Below are 23,895 nucleotides of genomic sequence, written 5' to 3'. Positions count from 1 at the left end.
ATGAATATGCCAGGGTAGAAGAATTACAAATCCCCCATGAAAAAGAAAACATAAATATATGGGGTTTGATGAGGAAAAATTGAAAGGGGGAATTGTCAGGTAGAATTCATCAAGCCAAAGAAATGCCTCAGACACAGCAGCCCATAGGATATTAAAAAAGCACAATCAGGGAGCACAGCAGGTATGGTGTGTCAAAGGAACTTCATTGCCTGGGCTGATGACTAACACCATTTATACAGAAATCAGGCTCAGCATGCCAATGCAACCTGACAGAGCACATCTCAGAGCCAGAGAGCTGCTAGAGGAGCAGTAGTTCACAAGCATCTTTGGTGGCTTCTGTTCATAAACCCTGTCAATCAGCAGAGTTACTAAAAGGTTATTTAATAGTAAAGATGACTCTTTGTTCACACCTGGCTAAATCAAGACAAGCAGGAAAGTAAATACTCATTTCTTTCTGCTACCTGTCATGCAGCTGCCCTAAGAACAGTGTTTAACAAGGGGCAGTGCCACCAGCTCAGGCTCTCCCTAAGAAGACAAACAAAGAAAAAAACACAAAATCAAATCTGCTGCTTCTATGGGCCTACTTACCCAATGCCATGGGATTTACAGGCCTTTTGCATCTGTTATTCCCTATGGCAAACCCCTGGGGGTTATCCTGTGCCATGGCAGTATCCCACTGGTGTCTAAAACCCACCAAGGAAAGGGTTTCCTTGTACCCTTCCACAACACTCACCTGGGACTCTTCCCAAGGGCTTTATCAATGCTTTCCAAGTATGTAGCAAAAATAAATGAAGCTACCAAAAGGCATTTGAGTTTTCCACACCCTTAAGCCCTCTTATTTGGCAATTCAAGGAGTTTCATTGCATTCTACCCTTGGCTGTTCCTCTGTCTCTGCATGAACACAGCTCTACTGCTGTTCAGCTTTTCTGAGATCAAGCTACTTTTGATATGCAAAAGACTCTGGAATGTACATTTTCTATTTCTTTTCTTGTTGCCAAGATCAGAAAGTTAATTAAATTCTATTTTCCCTCACTCCTCCCTTTCCAGGTAGCATGGCATATCATGTGAAAACAACCCCAGCAACCCTTTTCCCGCTCAATATCCTAGAAATTCCAATTAATATTAAATTATGCTATGTTTTTTTGATGGCTTGTGACATGCTGAGAGGTGATGTCAACCAAAGATGGCATAAATACAAGCTGCTGACACAGCATTTACAGCACTTTGTCCAAACCATTTCCTTCTTTTTCACTGTTATCTTTTTTTCTTGTTGTCAACTTTTTGGAATGGGTGGCATTACAGTCGAAGAACTGCAGGCATTTATTACTCTTCTTTATTTTGTAAAAACTCTGTTGCTGGAGTCTGACAGCTTTCCTAGATTACTGAAGGTAAGGAAAGCCCCAGTGAGAGCAAGGCAGCTGAAGGCACCATGAACAACAACAGCACCCACCTCCCACCCTCCTTGGGTGTGGGCAATTAGTGATAATTTAGGGGGAGGGTGTAGTTATTGTGGAGCTATAAATTCAAAGAAAAGAGAGGGGGAAGAATAAGGGGAGTAACTAAGGTCAAGTGTAAGGTTCTGGTTCTGGGTTGGGGCAACCTTTGGTTTCAACCCAGGCTGGGGAATGAAGGGATGAAGAGCAGCCCTGAGGAGAAAGACCTGGGGGATGAAAAGTTCAACATGAGCAGACAATGTGTGCTGGCAGCCCAGAAAGCCAACCATAACCCAGGGTGCATTAAAAGAAGAGTGGCCAGCAAGTCAAGGGAGGTGATTTTCTCCCTCTGCTCTGGTGAGAGCCTCCCTGAAATACTGTGTCCAGTTCTGGGCTCCTCAGCACAAGAAAAACCCAGACCTGTTGGAGCAAGTCCAAAGAAGGGACACAAAAATGATCAGAGGGATGGAACACCTCTCCTTTGAAGGCAGGCTGGGAGAGTTCAGCCTGGAGGAGACCTCAGCCCGGGCAGCTCTGACCCCAAGCCCAGCTGCAACCATCCCATTGCCCCCAGTACAGCCCCCCTGGTAAGGCAAAGAGGGGCTGGGAAGAGGACATCTCACCAATACCAATGGGTGCATCTCAACCTGTGGAATTTTTTTTCAGGTTTTTATTTAGTGTATGAGCACAGCACCCCTTTGGTTTTGGCAACAGGGAAGCCAATTCAATTTGTGCCCAGGTTTGGGCTCCCTGGTTCAAAGATGGGGTACTGCTGGAGAGGGTACAGCAGAGGGCTACAAAGATGATGAGGGGACCAGAACACCTCTATTATGAGGAAAGGCTGAGGGATTGGGGTCTTTTAAGGCTGGAGAAGACTGAGGGGGGATCTGCTTTGGTGGTGAGGGGGGTAGGACTAGATAGTCTTTTGAGGTCTCTTCCAGCCCCTAACTTTCTATGATTCTGTGATTATCAATGCTTATAAATATGTAAAGGGTGAAAGGGTGAGTGTCAGGAGGACAGGGTCTGTCAGTTTTCAGTGGTGTCCAGTGACAGAACAAGAGGTAATCGGCACAAATTTGAACATAAGAAGCATCTAAACACGAGGAGTAACTTCTTTACTTTGAGGTTCGCAGAGCAAGGGAACAGGCTGCCTGGAGAGGTGGTGGAGTCTCCATCTCTGGAGACATTCAAAACCCACTTGGAGGTTATTAAAAAACCGTGTAGACGAGGCACTTCAGGACATGCTCTTGTGGATGGTGGGTTTTTTTTTCTAGGTTGATAGTTGAACCGTGTGATCTTAGGGGTCTTTTCCAACCGTGACTATTCTGTGATTCTGTGCAACCTGCTCTAGGTGAACCTGCCCTGGCAGAGGGGGGTTGGATTAATTAGATGATCTCCAGATGTCGCTTCCAACCCCTACCATCCTGTGAGTTTGTGAACGCTTTTTTTTTTTTTTTTTTTTTTTTTAAGGGGAAAAAAATGGAAAAAAAAAAATTCCATCCAGTTGCCGTACCGTTGCCGTGGATTAGGAAAGATCGGTTTGGAGGCACAACAAACCAAAACGTTTTCCCGGGGACCCTCCGTGCCCGGAGGGATGAGGGACCGCCCGGCTGGGATCGGGGCGGACCCCCGGGTGCCGCCCCCCGGAGGCGGGCTGGGGCGGTATCACCGCCGGCTTCCCCTTCCCCTGCTCCGGGCAGCTCCGGCGATCCCTTCCCCGGGTTCAGGAGTGCTGCTGCTCTCCGGCTGGGACCCCCTCATCATCAGGCTCCCCCAGGTAGGTCCTGTAACATCCCTCCCACCCCAAAACACCCTCCTGGCAGAGCTTCCCATGCCCACCCTGCTCCTTCCTTTCCGTCGAAGCAGCCCCTCTGCCTGGGCAGGACCCTCAGCCCCTCGCCGGGTCGTTTCTCCTTGCTTCGGGATGGTTCCTCCAGCATCGTGAAGGAGGTTTTGACCCCCCCGAGGGTTGGGGGTTTGACCACCGGGGTGTAGGATTTGGTACCCCAGGGGCTGGTGGTTTTACATCCCAGGGGTCGGTGGTTTGGCATCCGAGGGGTTGATGGTTTTTACACCCCAGGGGTTGGGGTTTGCTCCTTGCTCCCCTATGGTCAGCGGTTCCCCCCGCGTTTGCAGCGTGGGATTAACTTTGCCTTGAGTTTTATTGCTGTGATCGGGCTTTATTGGCTCCTCGGAGAGCTGGTTGCAACAGATTCGGTTTTTCTGTCGAAGGACATGCACTGGAAGGGGAGCTCTCGAAGGGCAAACCTGCTGTGCTTTCTTACAGGTTCTATGTCCTGCACTGGGACCGAAACCACTGGCTGCCCACAGCCAGGCTGGGAGCAGCTCCGTGGGATGGGATCTGGGAGCCCTGTGAGCTGGTGTGGGTCCCTGGGACGCTGCTGGGAGAAGCATCACAACCCCAGCCCAGAGGTGCTGAGCTGCTTCCTGCTGGCTGGCAGCCTGCAACAGGCAGCTCTGAAGGTAAGGATTGCACATTTGCCTCTGCTGGGCTGGCCAGCTGCTGGACAGGTTGTAAGAGTTTTTCTGTGATGATTTTGGGGTGGAAAGAAAGCATTCGCAGCCTGAGAAATGCTGCCTTTCCAGTGGGAAAGAGAGAGAAGGGAAGTCAGTGGAATGGCTCACATGCTGTGTGGCCTCCTTGAATGCACGTTTTCCAGGTGGAAGCATCCCCAGGGATGTTCCTCCTCCTTGATCTCCTCACACCAGCCCTGCAGAGCAATGCATTGTTCAACAAACAGCAGGGGGGAGGAGAGAAATGTGTTTTGGGGTCCTGGGGCAGGTAGAGTTGCCCATTTCCATAAGCTGGTACTTGGCTTTGCAAAGGAGCAGAGTCTGACAGCAAATGTATTTCCAATTTCCGTCATTCCTCTAGGATTTTAAAGTGCAGTCAGCCTTGTGATTGCAGAGCTTATTTTTTTTCCCTTCCCTGTCATCAAAAGATACCATTTAGTGATGGAATTAACCTTTTATTTGGGATTTGTCTGCTGAATAAATTAGGTCAAACTTTCTATATATTAAAGGAAAACTGCTGAAATAATGGAGTTGCTTCTCTCAGGCAGACCAAGAGCAGATTCTAGCCCATCAGTTTTTGAAGGGAAGCAAAACTGTAATGTCCAAATAAGAATGCAAATCTGAAATCCCCAGGAAACCTGGGATGCTCCGACATCATGGTACTTCATCCTGGGCATTTATCCCAATGATTTAAGAGGGGACCTTACAAGAAAAGCTAAAGACTGATGTTCCAGACACACTGTGCTGTATCAGCAGTGTCACCACATGAGGTGCTGCAGCTCATAGGATAATTTAAAAGCTTCAAATATTTAAGTTGTAGAATCATGCCCCTGGGAAGGATGGAACATTCTTTGGAAGGATGGCACATTCTGCTTTGTTCTGAAGTTTTCCACAGAGATATTAAGGCTGTAACACCCTCTGCTTTCCTGCATTAACAATTCTCCAGATGGTTTAGGAAATGTACTTCTTAGATAAGTTGCTGGCTTCCCAGTCAGAGGCAAAAGAGACCAGAGACATCAAGCTTGGGTGCTTGGCTGTGACACTGACTTCCAGGGACTCTCTGCCTCGAGATCCTTGGCAAGGAGCAGCAGGACCCCATCACCTTCACCCTGAAGTAGAGTTCAGGGTTCAAACCTGAAGTTTCAAGTTTCATCCCCGTTTTTTTTGTTCTTGGAAAAGCCATAGAGATCAAAGAGAAGAATCTCATTTCCGTGCCTTCACCCTCTCCTTGTGTTGACCAAAAAAAAAAAAAAATACAACCAAGAGTGTTTCTCAAACATTTTGTGAGTGTGGGAACATTTGTCTCCTGCATTTATCTGTCCTTGTCATGCCCCTAGATGGACCTGGCATGAAGCAACCTGTGATTAGCTCTGCACTTAACCAGACCTTTTAACTCAGGTTGGTGGCTGAGGTGTTACTTGAGTAGCTTGCAAAGATGAGCTCTAATAGCCATATCCTGCTTCTGCTTTAAGTTTGAGTACAGTGTGTCTTTCCAGATGGGTACAGAGCAACCTTGTGTGAGAAATGATCCACTTTAATTGGAGTTAGACTAAAGCTGAGACATCCTAAACAATTGTGTGAGCACAGTCATTGTTTGCAGAAGAAAGAAGATGTGACTGCTACACCTTCTTGTTTCAGTGTTACCTCTAAAACCCCCAGACAATTAATTCAGCATTCTCATCTCTGATTATTCAAGACCATAGAACAAAAATTTAACTTTTTTTTTTTTTTTAAGCCTTAAGACTTGATTTTTATTTTTTTTTTTACAGTCTTTTAACTTTAAAATTTAACACTATTTTAAAAATTATTTTTCATTAAACCTGATTTTTGCTACTCTTGTTTTGGAGCCTTTCTGAATGCACGTTTTCCAGGTGGAAGCATCCCCAGCGATCCCTCTTCTGGGAGGACATAGGGCTATCTGGGTGGTCTTCATGTGCTGCAGCTAATTAGGAGTCATCTCAAGGTGGAAATCAGAGAACTGTTTCCTGACCCAGAGAAGCCTCAGAGATGTGAGGCCCTGACCACCTCCCAGCAGGAATCAGAGATGGTATTTGACAAGATGAGCTGGAAGATGGGGATGGACCCTGCCATGAACCTTGCAGTGCCGGGTTCTGTAACCTGGTCAGCTGTGTGGCCACACAGTGTCACCAGGTGGCTTTGCAGCCATCAGTCACTGTGCCATCTGTGCAGGGAGGAGAACAGGCTGAACAGTTTTTCTGCCAGGAAGCCTGGTTGCACTGAAATCAAACTGTTCCACAGGAGCTCCTCCACTTTGATGACATCCTCAGTGAGCTTGTTAGGAAGAACAGTGCAGATTGTTCTCTTTCCTGTCAATAACATCAGAGCTGGAGGCAGGATTTTTTTATTTTTATGGGGTGTTATCAGGATGTGAAATGGTGTCCAAGGAATATTTTAATTAAGACGGATATAATTAAGACTCCCTGTAGACTTTTGGTAGCACCTGCTCAGGGACCTGCTACAGACCTTGATCTTGGTGTCCATCAGATCTGCTTGTTCTCAGCAAGTCCCAGCTCTGGTGAGGGAGGGGTAGAAGAAGAGCTTTCCTTCTTAATTTTTTTTTTTTCCTAAGCAGCTTTAGTTATTTCTTGAATTTTTTTTTTTAAGTTGAAAGAAAGGAAACCACTATATCTAGTAAGTAAGTAGAAGTCAGGGGAAGGAGCTGAGAATCTGGGAGGATGAGTGGGTGTGTATAATACACGATTATATCCAAGGAAAAAGCCAATATTGCCCAGCCTCACAGTCATGTGGGAGTGCTTGGAAGAGGACCCTGAGGATGGGGATGAGAAGCACCTTGCTGGTGTAGTCTGCTTAGATTTCTGAAAGGTTTTTTATATTCTCCCTCCTGGGTGGCTTTTACAGAACTTAAAGAATCCTGAGCTAAGAAGGAAGCTCCTTGCATGAATAAATAATTATCTAAAAGGTGCAATGCAGCGGGGAAAGTGGATGGTGAGTCACCATGGGGAAGAGACCTCAGCATCACTGTTGGTATCTGGAGTTTAATATATCCCCAACAAACTGGATAGAGTGTGACTGGTGACGTGGTGATATTTGCAGGTGACACAAAGTTTAATCGGGGCATGAAGGATAAGGCCTGACTTAAAGAATTGCAGAAAGGCTTTTCTGAGGCTCAGTGAGCATTAAAATGGAAGAAGAGTTTCAGCTGTGAAGTGATAGACTTCAGGGAAGATGGAAAAAAACTTAATTTCCTCATTTCATCCTATTTTCCTGTCTAAAGCTGTGGGCTCTGAGATGAGGATTCCTGCTCAGGAATGAGATGTTTGGTGATCAGTGGTTCTGTGGAAAGGTCATCTCAGTGCTAAGTGCCAATCAAAAGCAGGAAACCACGTTAGGGATTGTTATGAAAGGGAAGCAGAGCAAAAGAGAGACCATGATTATGCCCTTCTGTAAATCCACAGTGAATTATTTACTTGTTGAAAATCAGTTCCAATTTGGGAACCCCCGCAGAGGCTCAGAAGCACAGGAGGGATGGGTCCTGTTGAAGGAAGGAACAAGTTGGCAAAGGTTCCTCAGCCTGACCATGAGATGATGAGGGGCCTTGGGGATGGGACAGAGATTAAAGATCCCCCAAGTGATGCTGACAAAGTGGATGGGGATTGCTTGTGTGACTGTGGCCTTCAGCAGATTGAGGGAGATAATTCTCCCTCTCTACTCTGCTCTGGTGAGACCCCCCCCTTACAGTACTGTGTTCAGTTCTGGGGTCCCCAACTGAAGAAGGACATGGAGATGCTGGAGCAAGTCCAGAGGCCACAAAGATGATTAGAGGGCTAGAGAACCTCTGCTATGGAGACAGGCTTAAAAGTGCCCCATTATGGAGCTGGGAGCATCCACTCCCAGCTGGGCATGGCAAGGGACATGAGTCTGAGGTCACTGTGGCTCCTCAGACACCTCAGTTACTTGCCTTAAGCTCCCTGGGTGGTTTCTGGCAGCTCTGCACAGCCATTCAGACTGCAGGAAGGAGGTGCCCACCATCAAAAAAATCAAAAAAATCAAAAGCTCTTAACTTCAGAGACTAAAAAAGTACCAGGACAACCCAGGGCAGAGCATGCCCTGAACAGTGGGGTCACAAAAGCAGCCTGGGCTGTCACACCTGGTCAATGGGTTGGCAAAGATGACAACAAGAATACAGAATGATGGAATGGTTTGGGTTGGAAGGGATCTTATCTAGTTCCAGCCCCTCTATTTTGTGGCCATGACATTCTGGTGAGTGGGATTTAGCAGAGCTGCTTTAATTTTGGGTTTTGGCTGGTTGCTTGTCCTCTCTCAGGGCTTTTCTTTGTGTCACACTTTACCTGGTGATGCACTTTCGTTCACAGGAGGGCTTTTAATTGCCATGAAGGACTTCAGCCAATGGTGCACATTTTTCTTCACCTTCAGGATCTCAGACCCTTCTAGGGAACCAACAACCATGGGACAGTGATGGCACAGGCACTGCAGGGTGAGAGGAGTTTTCTCAAAGTAAATAAAGCATAAACATTATCCCTGTGCTCCTTTCCGTGGAAGCCATTAAAGTCCTTATTTCATTTTCCCTCCCTCTTTCAGATTTTAACAGTGGGAAGATGCTGGTGGACAAAAATGAATCTTGGCTTTCTAATTTCTCCTCTGCTGCCTCCTCCTTTGTGAAAGGAGGGGGCACCTGGGCAGGAATCGGCCTCCAGGAGGTGGTCATTGGGCTGATCCTTACCCTCATTGACCTGATCACCCTCCTGGGAAATACAATTGTCTTCATCTGCCCAATGGTGGAGAAGAGGCTGCGCACTGTCACCTACATGTTCATCATGTCCTTGGCCATGGCAGATTTCCTTGTAGCTTGCCTGGTCATGCCCTTCAGGTGAGAACTGCTTGACAGGTAAGAGCTGATGGTGATGTCTGCATCCAGGTCATCTCCTAACTCAGCAGGCACTGACTGAGCAGGGCTGGTTATGTTCATGTGCTGTGCTGGGCTCTCCAAAGAGCTTAACTGTGGTTATCTGTGCCTCAGTTTCCCTGCACTTTCTCGTAAGGGGAGGAGATAGCCCAAGGGTGTTTTCCCCACTGGCTATAGAGGGATGCTGACTGCTGGTCTGAACTGGGTATCCAGGTGTGTCCAGAGTGATGAGTCCCCTCATACAGGACTGGCTGTGCCTTGCACAACATGGTCACCAGATGATTTTTCAGGCTCTGAGGACTCTCATGGGTGTGTTACACTCAGTGCAGTGACTGTATTGACCTTGCTTGCATTTCAAAGGTAGAGATATATTTGCCCCCCCCCACCCTCTTTTTTTTTTTTTATTTTTGGTCAGGGATGACTACTGAAATCAGTGGAGCTAAATTCTATGCTTTTGGTTTTACACTTCCTTTTTTTCCTGATAGTGAGAGGGAGGAGTAAAACCAATCCTGACTGGCATAAGAAAATGGGTGATTTCAGATTGCTGAACTCGAAAGTCTGTTGCAGAGATCTTACCCTTCATATTTTTTGGTGAAACACTGAATTTTGATTGTTCCTTCTGCTTCAGACAACGTTGGTGGGGAAGGCTGCTGACCTTGCAGACTGGAAGGTTTGAGGTCTGGGGCAACAAATGGGACTCACTGCACATGGGGGAAACGTTTTATCCCTGATCCCATTGCACACCAGTAAATGGCAGTGCTGACACAGGGACATCTCCCCTCTCTCTGTGTAAATGTAAGGATTTTATTTTAGTGTAAGGAAGGTAACTTAGGCTCCCCCTGTATTTAATGGAGGAAGAGGCACTTCAGAGGGCAGTTCTCCCTGCATGAGGTTTCTGTTTACAGGAGCTTCACTACCTGGCTGGGAACCAGTAAAACAAATACAGAAACCAGTTTACTTGTAGGCTTGGGCTCTCTGGTGCTGCAGAATGACCATGGGCTGCTACAAAGAGGGAGGCTGCACCTGGTTTGGTGTTCTTGGAGCAGTATGAAGAGGCTGAACTGATTTCTAATTTTCTGCTTTAGTTCTCATGGAGCTGCCTACATTGAATTTATTGAATTTATTTATATTTGTCTATACTGAATTTAGCTCTGAAAGATGTTCTCCCAAGAAGCAATTACAAGTTAAGTTAAAAGTTTATAGTGTCAGGTGGGAAAAAAAAAAAAAGACCAAGCCAGTTAATGACTCACTTTAGAAAATATTATTGCCAGTTTCGACTCCAAGCTCAGTGGATTTTTAAATTTAGAGTGGGAAATCATCCATCTGTATTCATCTGCCTCTCCCTTCCACCTAGTGCTCTAAGTATCTGCCCAAGGGCCTGGATTTTAGGTTCCCTTCAGGCAGCAATAAGGTCCCCCTGGAGTCTTCTCCAGGCTGAACAATCCCAGCTCCCTCAGCCTCTCCTCACAGGAGAGGTGCTCCAGTCCCTGGATCATCTTTGTGGCCCTCCTCTGGACTCTTTCCAACAGATCCATGTCCTTCTTCAGTTGGGGACATCACAGCCACCATGGTGCAGGGACATGTTCTGCTATAAATCAACATTTGCTTGAATCTTTGCATAGCATCCTGCACAACAAAATGCTTCCAAGGGGCTGGGGCTCTCCAGCAGCACCGTGCCCACCTACAGCAGTTGTGCTCCCAAACAGCCTTCAGAAGTCATTTTCATGACTGGTTGCTAATTAGATGCAGAGCAGGGGTTCCTTTCTAACTCCTCTGACATCAAGTTGACTCTTTTTGCCCTTGGGGATGGCAGAGCCCACTGAGCACAGAGCCCAACTTTCACTGTGTTTGACCAGCAAGCTGTGAAGTTAGAAGATAATTAAAGCTTTGCAGGCCTAGGTAGTTACTCAGCCTTTCACATCAAATTCACACACAATGGTTATTTCAGCAGCACACCAGGGGCTCCAGAAAGCTGGTGAAAGAAAGGGGAAGCAAATGGCATCTAATTGCATGCTATAGGAACGTGCATCAGCCTTCCTACAGCTGCCCTGTGCTGCTCACTTCTCCCAGACCCCTCTTGACTTGGTTAGGAGTAATTTTGGCATCGTGTCTGCTTTTTGCTGCAGTGCTTACCTCACTGAAGCATTTGCAGCTCCATCATGTACAAACTGCATAGGCTTCCTCCTAAAATGGATTAATTTATTTGTTTTAACCCATGAGTTGAAACCCTTTCCATTTTGCAGCACATGACCAGATGAAATTTGCGTTTCTTGGAGGAGGGAGCAGCTTCCATACCCCAGGAATTGTGAAGAACTCCTAAAAATCTGTGCTTCACAGGGCACTGGAAAAGCTGTGATAAACAAAGCTAAGGAGTTATAAATTCATGGAGTTTTGGAGGGGCAAAGCATCTCCCTCAAGGCACCAGCTTATAACAGAGGGCAGGCAGGGAGCATAAGGTTGGTGGTTGTCAGCCGTGCCCCACCTGTGGGTTATAGCCTTGGGTTGGACTTTTTTGAGGATGAATCTCTAAGCTGCATGCCCATCTCTCAAACCTGCTCATCCAAATGTGATGTTACCTCAGTGGAGTCTTGAAGAAATGCCTGAAATTGGTCCTCCTAGCTTTGGTTTCTACCTGTTTTCTCTCGCAGCATCATCTATGAGGTGACAGGGATGTGGTTGTTTGGGAAGCTGTTCTGCAAAGTCTGGATCTCCTTTGATGTCATGTTCTGCACTGCATCCATTGTCACCTTGTGCTTCATCAGCCTGGACAGATACTGCTCTGTGGTGACCCCATACCACTATTCAAGAAGGATGTCCCGTAGCAGGTGAGTGGAACTGCTCCTCACTTTGGGTCCCTGCAAATTTTTGTTGGGCTGTGACCTATACTGAGATGGGGCCCAAAAGCAGAGTGATGTCGTGAAAGTATCTTTTCACCATTTAAAACTTCCCAAAAATCACTTGATGTGGGGCAGAAAAGGAGAATGCAGCTGAGCTGCTTGGGTGGTGCTGCTGGGAAAGCCCAGTGTTAGGAACCAGTGGTGTGGACTGATTCCTGCCCACCCAACTTCTGCCCTTTGCAGGAATTTCTCCAAGGACTAGGGGATATGACATCCAGAAAAATGCATGTATCAGTAGTATTCCTCTTCTTAAAACTCTTTATTTTTGTGGGGAAAATAAAGAGAAAACAGGATGGGGTTCTAAGCTCCTGTTAAGGTTTCACGTGAAACACTGAAATGAGGGTTCCAGGGTGGGAAAGATGTCTGAGGATGGGCACAGAGGATGCTGCAGCTTCGAGGTGCTTTACAAGGAGATTCAGGCTCTTTTGGGGATGCAATTCCCCTGCAGCTCTTGCTGTGCACCATTTGTGGGGTGTAGGCAATGGACAAAGTGAGGAGGGGGCCACACAGCAAGGGCTGCAGTGGTCCTGGGGATCTGATGTCCATCAGCTCCACCTCTGTTGCTCCTCAGAGGATGAGGTAATGGCCAGGTATTGAAGCTGAAACCAAACAGAAAAACCTACATGCTGTTGTTCTAAATATTAACAGAAATCCTCTGGGAAACCTTTCCTCCTCTTTTTTTTTTTCAGCTCTGAGCATCCCTTACACAGCCCCCAGTACTGCAAACCACAGACCCAATTACTCAGTTGTTCGAGATAATCGTGGATGGACTTGTTATACCCCAGTTTTCTCACTGCTTGGCCACTTCTCTGAGTCCTGTGGGACTGCTGAGCAGTGATATCCCACACAGGTTACCATGGGAATTGAATGTTTGAATTGGTGTTCTCAACTCAGAATAACTCAGGCCCTCTCTTCACTTTCACAGATGCATCCTGATGACCTGCACTGTGTGGGTCTACTCCTCCCTCATCTCCTTCCTTCCCGTCATGCAAGGCTGGAATGAGATCCCCGGGGTGGACTTCAATGCAGGCAGAGAATGCATCTTTGTCACCAACTGGATTTTTGCCATCGTGGCTTCTGCTCTGGCCTTTTTTGTCCCTTTCATGGTCATGTGCAGCATGTACTTCTTCATCTACCGAGCTTCGCGGCTCAAGGCCACCCGGATCGTGGCACAGACCCTGGAGATCCACTACCACCCCAACAGCAAGAGGCAGAACCACCTGCAGCTGGAGAACAAAGCCACACAGACCATCATCATCATCATTTCAGTCTTTGTGCTGTGCTGGCTGCCCTACTTCGTCCTCAACGTTTGGCTTGCTGCCAGGGGCACCGACTCCACTAGCAGGGTCTTGGTTGACACCTTCAAGATCATCACTTGGTTGGGGTACTGCAACTCCACCATCAACCCAATGCTCTACGCTTTCCTGAACAGGGATTTCCAGAGGGCCCTGAAGAAGCTGCTGGTTTGCAGGCACAGGTCTCAGGTGGCCATTGGAGAAGACATGGTTTCCATAGCCACCTTTTCCAAGACTGCTCCAGACCTAGAATATAGCATCACGGTGCCAGTGCCCAACAGTGCCCTGAAGGGCAAACCCAAGTAAATAGGGATGGAGAATCAGTGGCTGGAGGTGGTGGTGCAGGAAGTGCCAGAGCACATCTTTAAGGGAAAAATAATGGGAAGGACAATAGGAGAAGGGAGGGGCTGGAAGACCACAGCTGGAGGCACGCAACAAAGATGCATTTCTTCATTTTCCACAGTTTTGCAGATGGTGAACTGTGATATTTGTGGAGCAATTTGTTATAGCTAATGGAGCTAATTTCTTCCTGGGTAATTATTTTTTTAATGAGTATTTCCGAAGACAAATTCAATCTCCGTGCTGGGGGAAAAAAATCATCACTGATAAGGTGAATTTGTCTTTGTAGACCACCAGGATGTACACAATCTGAGGTGGGACAGTATTTCTTCTTTTTCAAGCCACTGTAGCTCTCATCTTGCAGTTTACATGACTGATTTTATCAGTTTTAATAACTGCACATGGGAGTTGGCAAGAGGGATGTGGTCCAAAAGCAGAGGTCACTTCTTCACAAAGGCAGCACAATGGACACTGTGGCTACTGTTACCAAAATCTTGCTTCAGTGCCTTTCTCTGAAATACCTGCAAGTTTCTGTGGAACCCAGGGAATGAGTGGGTCTTGCTGAAATGTTTCTCTGTAACTCCGAGAGCACCAAGTGCCCAGGAGGTTCAGAGGGGGCTACAAGTGATCAAGACCAGTCAAAGAGGGGATGTGAAGAAGAATTATTACTCATGTGTTTTACCCTATAATGTCTATGTCTTGATGCTTTGAGTTTAGCCACAGAATACTGCTGGACAAAACAGCCATAAAAAATTATGATAAAGAGGAATGATTATTTTTACCATTCCCAAGTCTTGTCTGGACAGCATCAAACAGCACTGGCTTCCCACAAGAGGGCAGTGGAGTAGCTCACTGAAGGATGGCCCTGGAAAGGCAGGACTGCTCCCCAGTGTCTCTGCAGCATCCTAACAGTGAGTAAAAGCAGGAGCTGAGCCCCCAGGACCACAGCTTTTCTGTCAGTAGGGTCACTGGAGGGCTGCTGACCTCTCAAGACAATGAGCATCACTGGTAGAAGAAACAGCCCTGACCTGGGGTTGTGACACTGGTACTCCTGTTCATGGAATGTGTTAGATCTGCAAGCTCCTACAACTCCAATTAACACCACAGAAGTGGTAAGGGCAATAATTACCCAATCTTGCCCTTATTCTGAGGAAAGCAGGTTGGACCAGTGAGCACAAAGGTTGACAGGGCAGGATTCTGACACACAGGTGTGTGTTTTTTATATAGGGCAAGGAAAAGCCACTCTTCACTGCTTTCCCTTCCACAGTATGAGCACAGAGTGAATACACATTAGACCAAAGATCTTTGGTCTTTCAGTCACTGTGGACCATTCAGTCTGACTGAAGGACATCATCATCCAGCAGCTGAGGGATGAAACATGAATGAGGAAAGTAAGAGGAGAGGTGCCTCCCTCTTTGTAGTCTTGTTCTGAAGAGCTGGTAGAACAGTCCTGGAGCTGGTGGGGATGCTGAAGCTCAGGTGGTTGTTTCATAACACAAAGAAGTGTTCTTTGCCCCCACTGCTGAGGCAGAGCAAGTGGAGCTGCCAGAAGCAGGGTAATGAGTGTAGAGAAGACATCTCTGGTTAGAGCAAAGACTTTCTTGGTCAAGGCCTGGAACCAAAAAGAGCGAAGATGGGGACAACACACTCCAGCATCCAGTGAAGCAGAGACTGCCTGACACAGGCAGGTAAGAGCAGGGTGTAGGTAGCCACAAACTTTCATGGCTGGGCATGCACCACACAGGGCAGGACCTGTCCATGCCTTTGAGGATAAGTGTAACATCCCAGAATATGCAGACACACCCTGAGCAAACCCTGAGCTATGCCCATCCAGCACAGATACACAGCAAGTTAAAAATACCTTACTCTTCACTTCCTGTGCTCCACCTGTAATCACCTGGCAGGGAAGCTCAAGAGGCTTCAAATGTGACCATTTCACTGTGCATTTCCAGCTGCTGGGAACAGGGAAATCCAAGGAAGAGGACAAAATTAACAGGCTTCTGTTTAAACCCAGCTACGCTTGATAAGCTGGTTTTGACCAAGTATTTACTGCAGTATTCTGACTTCAGACAAGCCAGAATTCAGGAGAATAATCCACTTCTGGCTTATCATAAGGCTGCAGAGTGCCAGCTGGTTTAATTGCAAGTCATAGTGTCACCCTGCAGCCCAGTGATTCCAGAAGGATGTGAATCCAGCATCTTTTTAAGAAATTGATTTCAAAGACTACAGCTTCAAAAACTTAAACCTGTAAAATGAGGAAATGCAGTTATGCAAAACCTGCTCTAACAGTGTGAGAGAATTATTCCTTCTTCCTTCCTCTCTGTTAACAATGGAGAAGCTGCCTCCATAATCCACTCAGTTTAGAAGCATTTTGTTCCCTTTTTTCTTCAGATGGAATCTCACTTCCAAGCAGCAGATTCATCTTTGCATCATCACATGCACTGTGGCAAGTATGAGAAAGCAAAGGATTTCACAGAAGTGCAGTGCCTGTCCTCCTGCTGCCACCTGCAGCCTGATGCAGGCTTTAAACAGAAAACTATTTCACTTATTTTTTTATTTTTTATAAATAAAAGTTTATTAAATCATTTAGACTTGAAAGAAGTCACAGTAATCAATGCACTCAACAATTATAGCAAGTGCATTCTGTACACCACCAACCCAAATGGATTGATTCTATATTTTATAAATAAAAATGAACATATTTACAGAGAGAAATAAAAGCATGGCATTAGGCAGTTAAATTAGCAAATTACACAAATGCCTAACAGTTGATTTTTTTTTTTAAAAAGTACGAATCTACAAGATTACATATGACATGTATGACTTCATTAGGTTTAAATTTTCAGAATCACAACATTTTCATACATCATTTTTACTATGGCTCTTCCAACCACTGCCTATAAAACCGCTTGCAAAAAAAAAGCTCCCTTTCCTTCTCTACAGGTTTTTCTGTATAAAATGCATTCCCTAAGATCTACTTTAGTGCAGAAGTATGAAAAGATTTCCTCTAATGACTGGCTATGAAGAGTGACAGTATATACAACTGTGGTATTTTTTTGCTTTAAAAATAGTGCATTTCCCCAGTTTACCCACCAGGGACAAAAATGGAGTCACAGATGATTTCAAAATCATCATTTCACCAAAGAGCAAGTGATCTGGATAAGATGCTCACTAGGCTTAGAGACTGTAATTTGCTCTATAAAAATACAGTATTTTAATTCTATTTACATCTTACAGATCTCTCACTTACCCAGCAAGCTGACATTTACAAGCTTCAAAAAAACCCTTAACAAACCCAAAAAACTGATAATGGAGTACAACATTGGTAAGCACAGTAGCTGGACCCATCCACCTAGGAGAGTTAAGGTAAGAAAAATGGAATGTGAGAAGTGTGGTTACTGGCTTTTGTTGGCTGTCCAAGAAAATGAAAATCTGTCCAACACGTCTTATACATTAAACATGGCAAAAAAAAAAAAAAAAAAAAAAAAAGCTTAGGTAAACTATTTCCAAGCTAGACATTCTGCATCATAGGACCCTTCTGCTGAACAATCCCTGTAAAACCTGGTGAGTGGAAGAAGTGATCCTGAGGATAATTATTTGCTTGGTTGTCTTGAATGCTTATTTCCTGATAAACTCATTGTCCGTGACCTCTGCCTAAGCACTGGTTTTGGTGGGAGTTCCAAGTCTTCAAACACAGGATTTTCTATGATTGCTGCAGCCTCTGGTCTTTCAGTGGGACTTGGAGAGAGCATGTCCTTCACCATGGTGTACTAAAAGAAAACATGATGTGCTACATGAACCAAGTCATAAGTATTTGCTTATTTATGTTCTGACTTCAACTGTGGCTGTGTGAACAAGTGGAAAATGTCCCCAGTTGTCTGCTGAGTAGTTTGGTTATTAATACTTTGGCACAAGAGCTAAAAGTGCATTAAATATTTGAAAATGTATCACTCTGTATCTGTTAAGCTGTCTTTACTGTTAGGTACTACAACCCATTTAGCAAATTACTGAACCTTGGATCAGATTTAGAGCTATAAAACCTTTACATTAATTTGCAATCAGAAGAATTAAGAACTTGTAACTAATTTTCAGCTTCGTGTTTAAGTCCCCATGTTTTAAGCCATGCAGTAATTTTTCACATTTTCACACTGAATTACAATTTTTCCCTTAGATATACAGGCACTTTATTTGTCTCAAATTTAAATGAGAATTAGTGTCCTGCTCCAGCTGAGCACAAGTCACTACATCCCCTGTTCCACCTACAGTCTCTCCTTGTGCAGAATTCTGCACTTTCTCTTTGTGAATTTGGCTTTGTTGCAAGAAATGATGTCAAGATATATGTGAAAAGAATGACAGCAAGTGACAAAGGGAAGCCAGGTAATATTGTACAGTTAGTGGAGATAAACTGTTGGACAAAGCTATCTTCATCCACATTATTGTTATGTTACAGCTTTGAAACACAGAAAAGCACGGGGATGGAGAAATGCATCTTAACACAAAAACTTTTTTTTCTGTTCTGCATTTTTACTTGCAAAACAATTGGAAAGAAAATGGTTTCAGTTATTAAAGAAAAAGCTACAACTAATAGCATCAGGTACACTTACCTCTTGTGCATATTTCTGAATGAACAATGGTGGAAACTTCAAATTTCTAACATCACTTAAAGTCTGCAAAAATATTAAGAAAAACGTAAGTTTTCCAGAACACCATTCTTCAGCAGTATTACTCATCAAAATATATGCAAACTATGCAAAACATCAGCATGATGGAAAAAAACCCTTTAAAGTCTTGCTTTAAGTGGTTAAAAATCCCAACATACTTAAATGGGTAAGTTGCTGCTTCTCTGGGTATACACCCTGCACTAGGAATTGTGTTCCAAGAATTCTGATCTCAGTTTTAAATCAGCCAGATGCAAAAACTTGTAGTTTCTCACTTTGGCTCAACAAAATGAACCAATTCCCAAAATGAACCAATTACCCCTAATCCCCAAGATGACCTACACCAGTATGGAGACATATTAAATGACTGGTTCTGCCTTAGCCATGGAAGCACTAGTTTATAACTTTATTTAATGTTTATGGAGTAATGACCAGGTCTATCAGCAGTTCCAAAAGCAGTTAATGATGCATAGTTCTGGGTCCTCTGAAAGTACCCGATCTCCTTCAGTGTTTTTTTCCTTTACAAGCACATTGGCTCCATCTACTGACAGGAATACTGCAATGTTCAGCCACACAATTATTTGCAGCAAACTACCAGCCTGCCTTAGGAATTTAAGTTCTGTAATTGCCAGCAACCCATGACCCACTTCTGCATGTGTTTGTAGTGCAGAAGGGCAACACTTAGCACATAATTTCTTCCCTGAAGGATGTCCCCCTTTGCTAAATTTTGAGTACAAAATATAAGAATTCTAAAATTTAAACAAAGTTCAATTCATTCTTATTCCATTTAAGTATAAACTGACCAGTTCATAGTGACGGGCAACAGTCAAGCTCCTGTTCAAATATGCTTCAAATAATTGTTCTTATTCCTCTACCAATTAAGTCTGCATTTAGTGATCTGTTTTCAAACATTTAATTTGGAAATAAATTGCACTGGCAGACTAACTGCTAACAGCTTGAGACAGAGGCAGGTCTCACACTCCACCTCTGGGGATTTTCCCAGCCTTTTGTCACAGATTCCAAGAATTTGCTGGGGTGCTTGGTTAGGTAGAGAATGTTTTGCTAATGCTTTGCTGATGCCAATGAAAAATCCAGTGTAACAACTCAAACAACAACTAAAGTAGCTAAACCTGGCAATAAAGGGGTAAGGGTTTCTTTTGGATTTGACTAACAGTGAAAATGATGGGAAGTTAGCACATTGTTTTACCCTCTTATGAAGTAAAACAGGGTCAGATGCAATTTAGGATTGATTCTGATTACTTGATTTGCTTCTGTACTCAGGAAACTGGATGGGCAAAGCTTGTCACTGCTGCAGGAGATCATGAGAATCCAAGATAGCTCTATACTGAGTATGTGTCTCAGTAAAACTGATTTTATTTAGAGAACATGAAATTGGTTTCAGTGCAGAGGGTTCCAAGTAAGCATTGCCATTCCTTCTCTAGACAATGCTCTTTTGTACCATAAAAAGCCAAAGCATTTTAAAGAGAACACAGCACCAGTATAGGTGAAACATTCAGGTTGCCCTCAGTGTGATTCCAGCTGCTTCTTTCATCTCTGCTAAACTCAGTCCATCTCCACTTGAGAACTGAACCCCCAAAGCACATATAAATGATAAATACAAATTATAACAACTCTTTCTTTCCTGCATAGGTCACTGGTCTTCATGAACAAGAGAAGAAACCTTTCTGGCTGTAGCTCCTGTTCTCTGTGAACCTGCTCCTTCCTGAGCACAGTGGGTATCACGTGAATTTGAACAGCAAGGAAGAGCTGTAATGCACCCCAAAATCTCCCAAATTCAAATTTGATGCAGTGAAGTTCAGCAGTTCCTGGGAAGATTGTTCTTGAAGCCAAGTAAGACTCACAGCTAAGACTTACTATAGGGAAAGGAACAGCAATTTTTCACTGAGTGCTTTGGGTGAAAAAGTGCTGCAGATGCAAACTAAGGAAGAAATTAGAACAATGCACAGCATGGTTCCCATCTTGCATGAAAAAACAAGTTGGCAGGCTTAAAGTCACAAGCTATACTTGTTGCTCGAGTTCTCGGATATACTAGTTCAACAGTTTCTCTTACTTGGCTTGACAACAGAGGAGCTTTGTAAAGAAATTAAGGCTTCAATTCAACTGCACACATTAAGAAGACTGCAATTTATTTTCAGTGATTCAGGGGTTCTGTGCAAGGCTGATAAAAAAGTTGTGCTCCTAATTGCAAGATTTTTCCACAACTGAGAAGAACCCCTTTTAAAACTTACACCAAGTAAATAGCAATTTTATAGTAATGGACAAAGTGAGGAGAATCCAGTGCCATACATACCCTGACCCTCTCCATCTGCGTGCTGAAAGGGTAAAGCAGCTCAAAGAGAATCAATCCCAATGAAAAGATATCCACTTTGTGTGAGTAAGTGTTCCCACAGATCTGAAAATTCAAAATTAGGGTTAGGTCAATCAAGCTACTCACTGTATGTACTTCTGTGTAACAGCCAACCCCCTTTCATGTCACCACAGAAGTCATTGGCCCCATCCTGAAACTACAGGACAGGCTCTCAGGGAAACTTCATCCTATGAGCTTCAGTGAGCAAGGTCCTGATCACCAGCTCCTCTTTGCAGACCTAACTGCAAAGCAGACTGCATCAACTTACTTAAAGCTCATGCAGAATAGCATATCCTTGCTCAAATAACTTGAATATTGAATTTAATTAAACCTCAAGCAGAATAATGTGTCCTTGCTCCATTAACTTTAGTATTATACAGTTACCTTTCTACTACAGTAAAAGCAAGATAAATGAAAGCATCGACTTATGAGTCAATATCCACTTTTTCCTCTAAATTATATATATAAATATAAATATGTTAATCTTGGAATTTAACTCAGCTCAAAAGTACTTTGAGGAGAAAGAGTTTAAGTAACTTGATTGCAACCATTTACTAGAAAGAGTGTCTGATCTTTAAGCTCTTGGGATCTCAGCTGTCTTCCAGACACTGCCAGATAGAGTTGGAGAGGAGAGAGCACAAACCTGTTCTGGGCTCATGTAGAGTTTGGTCCCTACTTGTCCTGTGTGCCTGGCATAAGCTGGCATTGGGGTAAGAACGGATTCCTCCTCCTCATCTTGGTCCATAGCTGTTACCAGTCCAAAATCCCCAACCTTTACTATGTCATCCATTGTGAAAAATATATTGGAAGGCTAAGAAAACAGGTGAATAGAAAAAAAAGTTATAAACAAGTTTCTTGATTCAGTAGGTACAACACTTTGTTCTAATTCAGATAAGCCACACTGTCAAGGCTAAAGATGCTTGTTAAACATCAGGTGAGCAGAACCAGTAAAGAATCTTAGCTACTCATGAAAAAGACTACTCCTTCATTAAAGTCTCCCTTCCTGAAACTCAGACTACTCATTCTTGTAATCCTGCAGAGGTTTACTAGCACTACACACAAAGTCAACAGCTGTGGGGAACAACACCACAGGTAAGTTATCCAACTCTCCATCACATGGCAAATTCACATCAGATGCTGGAGTTCTGACTCCTCCTCTTTTTAATCCTAATCTCCAAGTGCTAAACTTGTTTGCCATATTTTTAACCAGCACATAACATTTCATGTTAAATTACAGATACACTGGAAGTCTGGGAACCAGGTCTGCTTTTTGGTTCGTACTGTGCAGTTTAACTGTGGGAACAGCTGTTTGCATAACAAAATTAAAAGTTTATATTTGATGGAACTTTAGCTTTGCAATTCACAACAACTGTGATGATCTGGTTTAACTGTTCTTTAGTTATTTGCCACATACTGCCACCCTTGGTTTAGCCTACTGATAAAACAGACTGGAACTGAGATGTCCCTTTGCTAACTGTACATATCTCAGATATTTTTTTTTTTAAGAGATCTGCATTCTGGCTGATAGCACAGCACACATCAAATGATTGATTAGGTCTCTGAAACATGACAGCTCCACCTCAGTTAAACAGAGACATATTTGGGGGAAGAACAGACTGATCCTGCAAGGGGAAGAAGCGGCAGGATTAGGTAAAGGGAGGGGGTTGAGGCTTGGTAAAGAGCCAGGTGGTGCTGGGCAAGCTTTTCTCAGAGCTCCTGGAGCTTTCAGGGTTAGGAGAACATGGCCCATGCTTTGCTGACACATGCTCTTGAACAGGAGGGGTCAGAAAGATACAGAGAGTATTTTTTCCAAAAGACTAAATGACTACAAAGCTGACCTATTTCCAAGTCCATCTAACTTCCTTTGTTAAAGAGAAACCCAGACTGTGAAAGAGAAAAGCAAGACAGAAAAATGGCTTCTTGGTTTGTTTTGTTTTGTAAGCAATGGAGAGCCCTCAGCTAAGCATTACAGAAATAGATATGACTTGTTAATTCCACAGTGCTTACACATCCTTCCTCTAAAACTGCTTCCTGAGCCAGGTCTTATCTCCCATTGTATTTTCCTGTAACAAATGTCCTGCACTTGAGTCACAGCTCATTTAGCCAAAAAAAAAACACCCCAGCTTCCCCATAAACCCACAGCATCTTCAGACTCTCTCTGATGCATTTATACATCACCCACACTCTGACTGCACATCCACATTGCCAAAAATCTGCATATCAGAATGTTTAATACTCAGGGCACACAAGTCTCCATTAGGGGTTTGTGTCCCATTGCCTTGATCTCCAACAACCACACGAGAAGTCAGCAAGATTTGTCTTGCTTCATAGAATAAAACTCTTTTTAACACCAAGTTCTTTTTCTTGTGCTTCTCTGGCTGAACACAGACTGTCTCAAAATGGACTGCAATATAGTTTCTACAAATTTAGGAGAATGGACTCTTGCTTTTGCAAACTGCCAGCAAAAATAAGCCAGCAAGACCACAATCAGAAAGGAAATCTAAGGTAGATGCACACAATTTTGATTAAAATCAGAAGAATACAACCACCACCCTCTAGTTTAGTTTAATCTTGCTACACTTACACAAAGAATTTGCTCTCCAGATTCTTCAATAAGAGTTAAGAATTCCTGTTTGTTTTTATTTTTTCACAGATATGAATAAGCTACTGAGACATCTGGAAGACTACTGGTTAATTCAATTAATGCTGCAAAACATATCTAAGACTTTACTTGCAATTCTGTGAAACTCCTTACTTCTGAGCTGTCAAGCATGACCCTGCTTACTCTAGGAATAAAATAAACTCACAAGACAGACAGACTTCTGTACTTCACCTTCTCCAAAAGAATTTGAACAGTCATCAATTCACTTGCCTACCTAAATTCCTGCCATCTTGTCATTATGGTGTCTCTGATCATTAAGCACCATTAATGCATGTGTTAATTTAAATAAAAGATCATCTTAAATCTTTACTATGCATGCACACCAATTAATTTTCCCATAAGTCAATTAATTTTTTGTTGGTGACAATGAGTAAGAACTGGCCTCTGCTATCAGCCTCCATGTTAATGGAGGTAACATGCAGGTTATTTGCAAATAATAACCTAGAGCTTATTAGTGCTGGCACAAACCAGGTGTTGTGTGACCAACTTGGACACATTACAAAATGAGGTGAGATACACTCCTAGGAGCTCCATAAATATATACATATAAAATTAAATATATAAAATTTATATAAAATTAATATAGATTAAATATACTGGCTGTTGTTTTGACCAAATTAACACACAACAGACAAAGTTCCAGGATCCCAGCATAACCTCTGCACACACATGGGAAGTTTTCTGAAGCTGGAAGCTGTTCATTCAGGGGGAGCCTTTCCAAGTTGTTTATATCAAGTAAACCAAATAAAATCTCTTGTTCAAATTGCTGCCAATATTGAGCTTTTAAGATGCTCCAACAAAA

The 23,895-nt window shown here is 43.8% G+C and overlaps 2 protein-coding genes across 3 annotated transcripts in view; one reads left to right on the top strand and one right to left on the bottom strand.

Moving 5' to 3' along the window:
- Positions 1-3,078: 3,078 nt before the first annotated feature.
- LOC139800346 (histamine H2 receptor-like) lies at positions 3,079-15,093 on the top strand. Its single transcript, XM_071753191.1, has 6 exons — positions 3,079-3,210; positions 3,721-3,917; positions 8,324-8,445; positions 8,550-8,838; positions 11,523-11,699; positions 12,697-15,093. The coding sequence occupies exons 3-6, from the start codon at positions 8,427-8,429 to the stop codon at positions 13,370-13,372; spliced, it is 1,161 nt and encodes a 386-aa protein (XP_071609292.1). The 5' UTR covers positions 3,079-3,210; positions 3,721-3,917; positions 8,324-8,426; the 3' UTR covers positions 13,373-15,093.
- An 857-nt stretch (positions 15,094-15,950) lies between these two features.
- EIF2AK3 (eukaryotic translation initiation factor 2 alpha kinase 3) overlaps positions 15,951-23,895 on the bottom strand; it is a 42,720-nt gene continuing 34,775 nt past the window's right edge. For both annotated transcript variants that reach the window (XM_071753189.1, XM_071753190.1), the window contains exons 14-17: positions 21,075-21,242; positions 20,375-20,476; positions 18,010-18,072; positions 15,951-17,175 (exon numbers count right to left, since the gene is read on the bottom strand). In XM_071753189.1, the coding sequence (XP_071609290.1) occupies positions 16,999-17,175; positions 18,010-18,072; positions 20,375-20,476; positions 21,075-21,242 (510 nt within the window). In that variant the 3' untranslated portion in view covers positions 15,951-16,998. The remainder of the gene's footprint in view (positions 17,176-18,009; positions 18,073-20,374; positions 20,477-21,074; positions 21,243-23,895) is intronic.

Source organism: Heliangelus exortis, chromosome 10, assembly GCF_036169615.1.
Source record: "Heliangelus exortis chromosome 10, bHelExo1.hap1, whole genome shotgun sequence".
Classification (NCBI taxonomy): Eukaryota; Metazoa; Chordata; class Aves; order Apodiformes; family Trochilidae; genus Heliangelus; species Heliangelus exortis.
The sequence above is the reverse complement of the archived record's forward strand: the minus strand, read 5'-3'. Positions and strand labels throughout refer to the sequence as shown.